Source organism: Hemitrygon akajei, chromosome 9, assembly GCF_048418815.1.
Source record: "Hemitrygon akajei chromosome 9, sHemAka1.3, whole genome shotgun sequence".
NCBI lineage: Eukaryota > Metazoa > Chordata > Chondrichthyes > Myliobatiformes > Dasyatidae > Hemitrygon > Hemitrygon akajei.
In genome coordinates, this window is record NC_133132.1 from 54,015,459 (window position 1) to 54,028,513 (window position 13,055).

Here is a 13,055-nt window from a genome sequence, read left to right on the forward strand (position 1 = left end):
ACAGAGGTATATGAGCCTGTCGTCATCAGGGATCAGAGGTGAAAAGGATCAGCAACTTTAACTTCCTTGGTGTTATCATTTCAGTGGATCTGTCCTGGGTCCAGCATTAGGAAGAAAGCACAGCAGTGCCTCTTTCTTAGAAGTTTGTGCATGGGTTCGATATGACATCTAAAACTTTGACAAATCTCTGTAGATGTATGATGGAGAGTATATGGACTGGATGCATCATGGCCCGGTATGGAAACACCAACACCCTTGTGCAAAAAAGCCCACAAAAAGTAGAGGATACGGCCCAGTCCATCATGGGTAAAGTCCTCACCATCATTGAGCACATCCACACAGTGTTGTCTCAGGAAAGTGACATCCAGCAAGTATTCCTACCATCCAGGCTAAACTCTCTTCTTCCTGCTGCCATCAGGAAGGTTGTACAGGAGCCGCAGGACCTGCATCACCAGGTTCGGGAACAGTTATTGCCTTCAACCATCAGGCTCGTGAACCAGAGGGTATAATTTCACCCTCCCATCACAGAATTGTTCTGACTGAACTGGATTCACTTTCAAGAACACTTCATCTCCTGTCCTTTTTTCCTTTTATTTCTGTATTTGCACTGTTAATTTTTTTGAACATTGATTGGTGTCTATCCTGTTGGGTACAGTCTTTCATTGTGTTAATGCTATGTTTCTTGTATTTACTATGATTGTCCTCAAGAGGATGAACTTCAGGGTTGTATATGATGATACATGTACTTTGATACTTGGAACTTTAACTTGTTTTTTGTAAAAACTCCCTACTTTCTTACTGTTTCTAAATGTTATCACCCCGCAATGCAATGCACAAGTACCAGTACTTTGCTACTGTTGCACTGCAGCATGGAACAGTTTAATTCATCTTTAACAGGAATGTCTCTCACTATAGTTAACCTATTGACTCCATTTGCTTTGTTAGCATCAACAAACCTCTTCCACTTTCTTCTGCTTACCTCCTCCGCCTCCATTTTGCTAGTCTTTAGGCAGCTTCTTTGCAGTTTTCTGTAGATCCCTCTACTGCCTCCCTACTTGTTTGCAACCTTTGCCATTTCCCTACTTATTCTGATCTAACAGAAAGGGCAAGCATTTTACTCAGCTTGGTAGTCAGGGAGATATTTGCAAATGTGCTAAAAATTGCAACCTCTTAGAATGTTACGAAAAGTAGAACCCACGATGCCACAAAGTCAGTATCAGATCAGGCTTCTAGATACTATGGCAATCTAGCCGAATTTGATCAGTGACAGTATTTATATTCGTGAGAATTAATGTACATCAGTTTATGGAAGCTTGCCAACTGCAAATTCGTAACTGAATTTCAGTTTATTGATTCCAGGGATGAGGGCGTTAACCTACTAGGAGAGATTGAGTCGCCTGGGACTATATTCTCTGGAGTTCAGAAGAATGAGAGGGGATCTTATGGAAACATACTAAATTTTGAAACTGATAGATAAGACAGAAGTAGGAAAGTTGTTTCTATTGGTAGGTGAGACTAGAACTAGGGGACATTGCCTCAAGATTGGGGGGGGGGGGGGAAAAGAAGATTTAGGACGGAGATGAGGAGAAACTGTTTCTCCCCAGAGAGTGGTGAATCTGTGGAATTCTCTGCCCAGGGAAGCAGTTGAGGCTTCTTCACTAAATATATTTAAGAAACAGTTAGATAGGTTTTTACATAGTAAGGGAATTAAGGGTTTATGGGGGAAAGGCTAGATGATGGAGCTGAGTTTACAGATAGATTAGCCATGATCTTATTGAATGGCAGGGCTGGCTCGATGGTCCGGATGGCCTAATCCTGCTCTTATGTTCTTAATTTAGCAGTAAACTATCTGCCATTTCCTCTTCCAATAATTTGCAGATATAGGCAGAAAAAAAGGCAGATGGAATTTATCTCTGCCTAATCTAAAAAGTATTGCATTTTTGGAGATCAAATGTAAAGGGAAATTATATGGTTAATGGTTAGAACCTTAACAGTGTTGATGTGCAAAAAGATCTTCAAGTCCATAGCTCCCTGAAAGTGGCTACTTAGGTTGATAGGGTAGTAAAGGTGGCATATGGCATGCTTGCTTTTGTGTGTCAAGGAAATTATTTCAAGAGTTAGGAAGTTATATTGCACCTTCATAAAACTTTAGTTACTCAGCATCTGGAATATTGTATTCAGTTATGGTTGCCTTACTAGAGGAAGGATTTGGAGGCTTTAGAGATTGCAGAAGAGGTTTACCAGGATGCTGCCTGAATTACAGGGCATAAGCTCTGAAAGGCTGGACAAACCTATGCTTTGCTGTGATGGAGGCTGAGGGTAGATCTGACAGACAAGATTATGAGAGGCACAGATAAGGTGGACAGCAAGTCCCTCCCCCCCCCCCAGAGTTGTATGTCTAATATTGGGAGGGGAGGACACATTTAATAGAAGGTTAAAGGAGATGTGTGTGGCAAGTTAGTTTTTCTGAGTAGCGGGTGCCTCGAATGCACTGCAAGGGGCAGTGGTGGAGGCAAATACAATAAAGGCATTCACAAACCTCTTCTATGGACACACAAGTACCGGTACATGAAATTCGTACAGGTCAAATGGATTAGTTTACTGGATATTTGATTATTAATTTATTTAGCTTAGCACAAAATTATGGGCCAAAGGGCTTGTTACTGTGTTCTATCTGCTATGATAGAACACAATGTAGTGCCAACTGAAATGATGGTACACAGGTCTTAACACTCCACCTGAACTATCACCATTATACACACATGAGAAAAGATCAAATCAATTGGATGAAGTGCTTATGATTGATGATTTGATTGTAGTATCAGCCAGAAAGGGTTATGCAGTAATGCAATTGATAGCACTGCTCCAAGTCAGTATAGACTCCATTAAGAAAATATTAAAACAAAAACATATTTGCCATTATCAGGTAGAGAGATTTCATATTGGCAAAGGCACAAACACTAACATGATTAGTGCTGACAGTTTACTATAAATAGAAATTCAGTGACTATAGATTAGTATTCACACTGAGCATAACAGGCTTCCTATGTGCTATTGGCACAACTCCAAGTAAATGTACTTCTGAGATATACGAATGTAACATCCCCTGACTGGAATATTAGAATGTTTAATGACAACTGCATCCAAGTATAGAAATGCATTACATTCTTATAACTTAAATGAGATAGAGATCAAGCACAGCATATCCAAGGTTTCTGATGCGAGGGACACAATTAATTCCAACAGGGTAATTGACTAGACAAGATGCCAACTGGTGGAATATAAAATAGGAAGTGTAAGGCCATTCACTGCTTTTGGAAAAAAAATACTTTTTGAACAGTGGTTAAGCCATTTAAAGTTGATATTAAAAGGGTCATGTATACTGGAAACGTTCGACAAACTCAACAGAAAGGGACAAGCAATTTGAAGGCAAATACCTTTATTGGCTTTATCAGCAACACCCATATTTTACACATTAAGAAATAGCTATGATGTGCATATGCAAAGTACACCACCTTTTGTGGGTGGGAAGGGGGTGGTAGTGGGGGAGATAGTTCCCATACAAGATTCTGATGAAAAATGCTTCAGAGTGGCGAGAGTATTGGAGCTGTCTTCTGTATCGAACAGTGACTTCTCAGCCCAGTCAAATTTGAATTAAATTTGAGGCTATATGGACTTATTTGTTGTTATGCATCAACCCAACAGGAAAACAAAATACATTTGAGAATCTTTCTTTTAAGGCTGTAATTCAATTCTAATATTTTGTCAGTGCGTTACTTCAAGGATATGATCTGGCTCCCTAATATGTTCACCAAAATGTTCCAATCAGGGGTCTTTCAATTAATCTTGTAACTGGCACCATTTGAAGCTGGAAGTATTGACATTAGGTCCAAAGAAGACCTAATTAAAGTGCAGAGGGAAACTTGACAAGATGTACCTTGTTTCAGTTCCTACAACTACCCACACAATTCCAATGATATTTTCAAAGATGTCTTCACAATGTTCCTCAACCATTTTCATAGAATTTTAAAATCAGAATTCAGCGTCAACAGCTCTTCTGCAAAATCTATGCACTACACAGACTCGTCTGACATGTTTATTTCAATGGCTGCAACAGAGGCGGAGATCAATTAAAGTCCTCATGCCATGTAATGCTCAACAGAAAGGCAGATTGGCTAACATCTAACGAAGATGCATTACGTGTTCTAACAAGATGAAAGCAACTATTGGTAGTACTTTCAAGGGTAAAGGGCAATGAATGGACTTCTTGAAACTATTCAAATACAATGTGATGGCCAAGGCCTCCTTCAAAGGGATTTTTGATTTCCAACTTAATTTAATGGATCACCCAGGAGCAGAAAACAAAAATCCCAATTTGGGTGTTTAGAAATTAAAGCATTATTTAGGTCTAATACAAGATGAACCACCTATTGCACAAAGCTCACTTCTATTAAAATACAATAAAGTCATTTAAAACCAAGTAAATCCAGAGGATAACTCCCTTCTCTCAAGCCAACCTAAGCTCAAGGCTTCTGAGCCCCAGATTAGACCTGAAATGTGGACAGTTTTATGACTGGACCTTTATCTTTCCAATCTAAAGCTTGCAAAATGTCAGGAGTGAACATTGTCAGTAACATTGCACTGAGTTTAAAAAGTTGAAATAATCTTATTGCCTCACCACAGATCTTCAAGGGTGCTTCCAACTCCAATAGGATAGGCTGACTGAGAAAGATCTCCCGTGACTTTATACACAGGCCCCGCACTTCAGCCTCTGTCATCTGTACAATTTTTCCAGGGCGGCATCCTCGCACTGTTAAAAGAAAGTAATCAGAATTATAACAAGCAGTAGATTATTCTGCTGAGTACTACTCAAAGAACAAAGTTTATTAACACCAATTCCTCTGCCCTCTTCCAAAAAAAGCATTCGACAGCTTGGAAACTGGGTGGGATTCTGTTCACAAGTTTGTTTTGACATTGGTATGTAACATCCAATGTTTCATACGGCACAAAACAATTTTTAAAACATTTTTTACCTACTAACAAAGTCAGTGCAACTTAAAAATAGATAATTTCTCTGAGTACTTCTCTGCTGATTGGAATACTGCGCAGACAGAAGTGTTCCCATGCAGGTTTGGCAAGGAAATTAAAAAACCCAGTGTCTATTAAAGAGATGTACTGCCTAGCAGAGCGGTTATTGTGGGAGTGGTTGGAGTTGTCGGAGGCAGAGTAGTAAGGCTTTGGCGAGAACAGGCAGAGGCAAGGCAGAAAAAGGGATGAGAGTCTGAAAAACATACAGGGAGTTAGGAAGGAAGTTAGAAACAGGACCTCAAGGGTATCAATCTTGGGATTGCTGCCTGTGCCACATGACAGCAAAGATAGGGATAGAATGAGGTGACACATAAATTGCATGGCTGAAGAACTGGAGCAGGGGCAGGGATTCAGGTTTCTGGATAATTGGCACCACTTCTGGGGCAGGTGGGACCTGTACAAAAGGGATGGGTTGCACTTGAATCCAAGGGGGACCAATATTCTTGGGGGCAAGTTTACTAGAGCTGTTGGGAGCGGTTTAAACTAATATGACGGGGGAATGGGAATCAGCTTGATAGAGCTGAGGATGAGTTAGCAGATTTACAAGTAGAGGATAGATGTAACATGAAGGTAAGGACAAGCCAATGATTGGGACAAATGCAGACAGAGCAAAGAGTTAGATTGCACCAGAGGCAAAATTCAAAACGGCAAAGAATACAGGGCTGAAGGTGCTGTATTTAAATGCATGTACCATTTGGAATAAGGTGGACGAACTCGTGGCACAATTAGAGATTCGTCGGTATGACATTGTGGACATCACTGAATTGTGGCTGAAAGAAGGCCATAGTTGGGAGGTTATCAAAGGATATACTTTGTATTGAAAAGGACAGGCAAGGCTGCAGTGGTGTGGCTCTGTTGGTAAGAATGGATGTACTGGTCATGATTCTGGCATAGTCGCAGAGGACAGGAAGAGTGCAAATGTCACTCCAGTCTTTAAGGAAGGAAGGCAAAAGAAAGGAAATTATAGGCCAGTTAGTCTCACCTCAGTGGTTGGGAAAGTGTTGGAGTCTATTATTAAGGATGACGTGTCAGAGTACTTGGAGACTCATGATAAAATAAAGTTCCTGTAAAGGGAAATTTTGCCTGACAAATCTACGAGTTCTTCAAGCAAATAACAAGCAGGGTGGACAAAAGAGAGGATATGGATATCATTCACTTGGATTTTCAGAAGGCATTTTAAAAATGCCACACATAAGGCTGCCTAACTAGATAAGAGCCTATGGTGTTACAGGAAAGATACTGGCATGGATAGAGGAATGGCTGACAGGCAGGAGGCAGCGAGTGGGAATAAAAAGAGCCTTTTCTGGTTGGCTGCCGGTGACTAATGCTCCTCAGGGGTCGGTATTGGGACTGCAACTTTTCACATTGTTTGTCAGTGATTTGGATATTGGAATTGATGGCTTGTGGCAAAGCCTGTGGATGATATAAAAGACAGTTGGAGGGTTAGGAAGCAACGCGATTGCAGCAGCACTTCGACAAACTGGAAGAATGGGCAAAAAAAGTGGCAGATGTAATACAGTGTTGGGAAATGTATGGTCATGCATTTTTGGTAAAAGGAACAATAGTGCAGACAATTATCTTAATAGGGAGTAGGGTCAAACATCAGATGTTCAGAGGGACTTTGAAGTCCTAATGCAAGACTCCCAGAAGGTTAATTTACAGGTTGAACCTATGGTAAAGAAGGCAAATGCAATGTTGGCATTTATTTTATGGGAAATAGAATATAAAAGGAGATGTGGCTGAGGCTTTATAAAACACTAGTCAGGCCTCACTTGGAGTACTGTCAACAGTTTTGGGCTCCATAACTTAGAAAGGATGTGTTTGTCATTGGAGAGTCCAGAGGAATGCGGGGGAGAAGAGGTGGATTTCATTGAAACCCACCGAATGTTGAAAGGACTAGATAGGGTGGATGTGGAGAGGTTGTTTCCTATGGTGGGGGTATCCAGAACTAGAGGGCACAGCCTCAAAACTGAGGGTCAACCTTTCACAACAGAGGCCAGCGAGTGGTGAATCGGTGGAAAATGCTGCCACAGACTGGTGGAGGCCAAGTCCATGGGTATATTTAAGGTGAGAGTTGATAGTTTCCTGATTGGTTAGCGCATCGAAGGATATGGCGAGAAGGCAGGTGTATGGAGTTGAGTGGGATCCGGGGATCAGCCATGATGGAATGGCAGAGCAGACTCGATGGGCTGAATGGCCTAATTGTGCTCCTATGTCTTATAGTCTTGTTTCTCTAAATAAGGTAATAGCTTGCTTCTGTTCCAAAGCAGCTTCTTCCCTCCGTCAAATTTTTCACTGGCCCATGAACACTACTTTGCATATGTTGTCTTATAATTTTTGGTATACAATATTTGTTAACTATGCAATACAAGAGTGGTCGCCAACCCGTCGATCGCGATCGACTGGTTGATCTTTGAGACTTTCCCAGCAGATCTCGAAAAAAAAGAAAAATAAATACACAAATATTGTTGAGAGATTGTTTCCAGGTTGCGAGGTTTTAGTTCCGTTCTTTCTGCCCAGTGCACATGCGTATAGCTCCCCCGCACTACACAGTGTAATTCACTGGTCCCCAACCACCGGGCCGCGAGGAAACGATAGGAGTCAGTTGCACTTTTCTTCATTCCCTGTCATGCCCACTGTTGAACTTGAACGCATGTGAGGTCACCACTTGCCTAAATGCCGTGATACCCTCGCGCCAGTGTTCGCCTGACGCAACCGGTGGGAACCGGCGATGCTACTGACCCGGAGCGTGGCTGGTGGGAAGTATTGTTGCTATGGGCCCGGAGCGTGGACAGATGAGCACCGCCTCTAAATCTGTTTACCACACTGAACGTTCGTGGGGAACCCGGTGCTAAAATATTTGCAGACGACCTAATTCAGGCTCAAGGTTTTGTAAGTGTCAGAGCAGCTGCCACGCTGCGATCTACTAAAACAAACTTCTGTTGGCCGATAGATCCTACAAGGGGGGAGGCGGGCCTGTCAGACTCCTCGCTCAGTTGGTCGCTCTGTCTGGACTACGACCGCTGCGGCCCCGGCCTGGGGACCTCTCCGGCCCTGACTTTGTCCTCTTACCCCACCTGCGACCAGCCGCACCTGGCCAAGGCATCTGGTGGCAGACGGAGGCTGCAGTTCAGGCTGGGAGGTTGTCTGAGGCAATGAAAACCTCAAAAGGGCTTTGGTGCCCTGAGTCCAAGCACCCCGCACTTAAAGACAAACACGTTGAGATTTTTCAGCAGAAAAAAACGTGAGCAAGTGGGACAGAAACTAAGTGCTGAGAGCCACGAAAAAAATTGCGGAATAGACTGAACATAAGGAACCTGTATCAGTGTATTCCGGTCATGTTTAACACCAAACCACCCCGTCGGCCAGTCCGCAAGAATACTGTCAATATTAAACAGATCCGCGGTGCAAAAAAAGGGTGGGTATCCCTGGCGTTTATACATTACTTCTACTTCTGGGTTGTGGGGTTTATGTCCGGTCTTTTCTGCTCCCCCCCGCTCCGGTGCGCATGCGTGTAACTAGTCGATCTCGCCTTTCACCAAGACCGAGGTGGGGGTCTTAGGCTTAAAAAGGTTGGTGACCACTACAGTACAATTAGTCATATTAATAATTACATCGTTATTACATTGCATCATTTCCAATATGGTGGCGCGACGCAGCTTGCAGCGGCCACTTCGGAGCTGATTTGTGAAGTGGGGTGCCGTGCGCAATCATAATCGATTGACAACAGACGTGGGAGCACGGAGGAACATCGGGAAATCTCCAGGAAGACCTTCTTCATTGCTGCTGCTGCGAGGTCCGGGACTCTGCTGGGAAGAACAGCCCCCCAGGTCCTTGGAGTCGCGTTGCCGATGGTCGTTAGAGGATGGTGCTCGGAGAAGCTGTGCCGGAGGGGATGGTCGTCGGCTCGGAGGTTCGACGGACTCGGAGTCCGCTGCGGTCAGGTCGCTTTCGGTGTGTGCTGCGTCTGCGAGGCTGGGTTCAACGGAGCTTTCGTTGTGTGCTGTGTCTGCGAGGCTGAGTCGGGCGGCGCCATGAAAGTCCATAGCAGGAGTATTCCCTTCTGCCGCCGGCGTGGGATGGCGAGTCTGTCAGGACCCTGGGGACATGTGGAAACTGTGTGGTGATTTCTTTTGAACTTATAGTCCTTTAACATCTTTGGACTATTTTTACTGTGCCCATAGTCTGTTTTTTTAAAATCAATTATGCTATTGTTTGCACTGTTGTAACTATGTGGCTTTGTGCAGGTCTTGTAGCTTTAGTTTTTGGTCTTGTTTGTCTGGTGGATTTGGAGCTCCTTTCCGGGGAACGCGCTAAGACGGTAGCGCGATATTAATACGCGGCAGCCTCTCCGGACTCTGGATTGGGGATTGCCAAACGTTATGTGGATTTTCTAGTGTAGTGTGTTTTGCCATATGCTTTTGTGATATCATTCTGGAGGAAGGCTGTCTCATTTTTTTTTTTAAACTTCATTGCATTTGTGCTTTCTAAATGACAATAAACTGAATCTGAATTGTCTCTGGTAACAAACTGGTTTCATTTTTCCAGATGCTGCAAGTTGATTTTGCCTGGAAGTTGAAAAATACACCAAAAATTGTTTGATACCGCCATAGCACCATAATAAATTACATCAAAGCACATTTTGACAGTTAAGTGTCTCCCTCCAAGTTTAACATTTTTACTTGCCTTTTTATTGAAAAGCTTTCTTTAGAGACCAGGTAAGTTTGATACCCCTCCTTCCAAGAGTACAGCAATGACAACAACGGTAGATTTACAACAAAAAGGAGACTTGGCATGTCAAAGACTCTTGTAAATTTCTATAGATGCACACTTAAAGAATATTCTAATTGGTTGCATCACATCATGGTATGGAGCTCCAATGCAGAGGATCACAAAAGACTTCAGATGGTTATAGGGACAACTCTCCCCCACCAAAGACATTTTGAAGAGGCAGTGCCTCTACCTGGCAGCCTCCAAAACTGCAGACCCTCATCATCAGGACATGTCATCTTCCTATTGCTGCTGTCAAAGTAGTGGTACAGGAGCCTGATGACCCACACTCAATTCAGAAACATCATCTTTTCCTCTACCAAATTTCTCATTGGTCCATGAACCCATGAACACTTTGTTATTCCTTTCTTTTATCATTTTTAGTAATTTTATATATTTTTTGCACTTTACTGCTGCCACAAAACAATAAATTTCATGTCATTAAAGTCAGTGATAATAAATCTGATTCTGAAAAATATAAGGGCAAAAATCTTTTATAATTCTTATCTAGCAAGAACGTCAGCACATGTCGCACAGGTTTCAGAATCACTACTAACAGCAGCAATGACTCTACTCAGTCAAGTACAGAGTAACATTCAGTAACGGACAGCACTCTAGGTTGTGAACGGGGGAGGGGATGGTGGTGGCAGAGTGATTTGTAAATTTGAAGCAAGACACCATGGCTTTGCACAATGAAAGAAGATTAATACGCATTTTCTCCTCAAATTAGTACTACGGATTGAGAGTCAGACTACTAACACATACAAGTTGTGCCTCATTTTTAAAAAAACCCAAAATAAATTTGTTTTAAGAGCACTTAATGGTGATTTTCCAGTAACAAGTTTCATTTGCTGCTGGTGTAAATTGTGAGTCCATTCCTGCTGATATTTAAAATTATGTATTTTAATTATAGATTAAAATAATTATAGATCTATGGGTTTCATTCACATCAAGCTCCAATACAAAGGTTGCAACATTACATGCCCATTAAATTAATTTTGAATCAAAATAATAACCTTCAACATAACATCAGTGCCACTGTTCAGAGCTTTTCAGAAATTCACCGTCCAAGCTAACCAGACTATATAGTTGTACCCCCTCTCCTGGTTTCACCTATCGCCTTGTGTTTCTCCTTCCTCCTCCCCCACTTTCTAACTCTGACTCCTCACCTTTATTTTCCTCCAGCACTGCTGAAGGGTCTTGGCCTGAAACGTCAACTGTAATCTTTTCCATAGATGCTGCCTGGCCTGCTGAGTTCCTTTAGCATCTGCAGATTTTCTCTCGTTTGTGACTGTGTAGTTGTATTTCTCTTCAAAGGCCAAAGATCATGAAATAATCTGATGGCATTACCTTGTTTTGAAACAAACTATTTAAAGAGTAATAGCCATTTCTAGGTATGACTAATTGTGATGTAGATTAGCTTTAACAATGTTTCCCCTTTGTGATACCCTGTCTCCAAATCACTAGGTTGTTTATTTAGGCTACCAGACAAGTACATAATAGAGGTTTTGAATTACTGAAGAGGCACTCCCCTGATGTTACATGGGAAATAAAAAGCATATTATACATTGTCATATCACAGATAAAAGGCTCAAAGAGCTCAACACTCCTCCTTGATTTCCCAACCAAAAGTCATCCCTCAATTTCTCTCTAAAAACATCACAATGCTTAAAATCAAAAAACTACATTAGTAAATCTGAATTATTTGCAGAAATATTGAGCACTTGTGATGCTGCTGGACCCATTAGTGTTTCCAGTATCAGAATCAGTATCCTGATTTTACAAGCGACTGTATTTCAAGGTAAATTACTGTTTCAAAGCACTTTGTCTTATTTTTGACCGTAAGATAAAGCAGAATTAGGCCATTTGTCCCATTGAGTCTGCTCTGCTATTTCATTATGGCTGAACCAATTTTCCTCTCAGCCCCAAGCTCCTGCCTTCTCCTCGTATCCCTTCATGCCCTGATCAATCAAGAATTATCAACCTCTGAATTAAATATGCACTAAGACTTGGCCTCCACAGCTGTCTGTGGCAAGAATTCTACAGAAATACCACTCTCAGGCTAAAGAAATGCCTCATTTCTGTTCTAAAAGGCCACCTCTCTACTCTGAGGCTGTCCCCTCCGGTCTTAGACTTTCCCACCATAGGAAACATCCTCTCCACATCCACTATCAAGGGCTTTCACCATTCAATAGGTTTCAATAAGTCACCCCTCATTCTTCTGAATTCTAGTGAATACAGATCCACAGCCATCAAACGCTCTTCATATGGCAAGCCATTCCATCCTGGAATCATTCTCATTTTGAATTAAACTATTTCAATAATAATTTCCATCTAAATCTGGGTTGTATAATATACTACATAAATTTAATGTCTCTTTTGCTCTGAATTATATGGTTTCATTCTCCACTTGGTTAAGCTGTTCTCTAGGGTGTGAACATAAATCCTGTTGACATTGTCCACCTTCTCCTCCTTTAAGACCCTGTCTTAGTGAACTCTCGCTATGTAATGTAAACTAATCCTTCAAGTGCTACTGCTGAAACCAAAATAAAAATAGTAAGTTGTAGCAGGCACTCAACAGGTCAGTTGAACTGCAATGGCATTAGCTGTTTCTCCCCTTATGTTTGTTCTATAACAGAGACAAATTTACAAGGGTAAAAACACTAGAAGTATTTTATTTACAAAATGGCTTCAGCTCGACCACATTTTAGCTGGGACCTTCAGTCCACCTAGAGCATGTGTGACCCAATTCCTTATTATATACAAACATAGTAACACATCACCCAAAACAAATTTTACCAAAAGTGACTGCACCTCAAATAAATGCTGGGAAGCTTTATGACATGAACTAAGAATATAAAAGCTGCTATACAAATTCATGTTTACTATTAAGATGCAACTCAATTGATCGTTGTGGAAAGAAATTTCACTCAGCAGCCAATCATGTACTGTGTAAGCACTAATTCTCCACTAGCAATGACTGATTTGGTCACAATACCAAAGGACAGAGAAGAAAGCATGTACTATTAATGCAGCCCCTGACCTTTGAAACAGAACATTTCAAGCCAACTGCATGGCTGTCCCAATTGACAGCAGGCGCCCTTTCAAACTATCAGAAGAAACTGAAGATTAAAGGTCATCTATCTGATCTAAATTAAGTGCGTCTATGCAGGATCAAGGCGGCAACAGGGCAACAA

At 41.8% G+C, this 13,055-nt stretch overlaps 1 protein-coding gene across 1 annotated transcript in view; it reads right to left on the reverse strand.

Moving 5' to 3' along the window:
- Positions 1-13,055, reverse strand: part of ppp1cb (protein phosphatase 1, catalytic subunit, beta isozyme) — a 117,446-nt gene that overhangs the window by 64,051 nt on the left and 40,340 nt on the right. Inside the window, exon 2 of the mRNA XM_073056018.1 lies at positions 4,679-4,810. Coding sequence (XP_072912119.1) covers positions 4,679-4,810 — 132 coding nt within the window. The remainder of the gene's footprint in view (positions 1-4,678; positions 4,811-13,055) is intronic.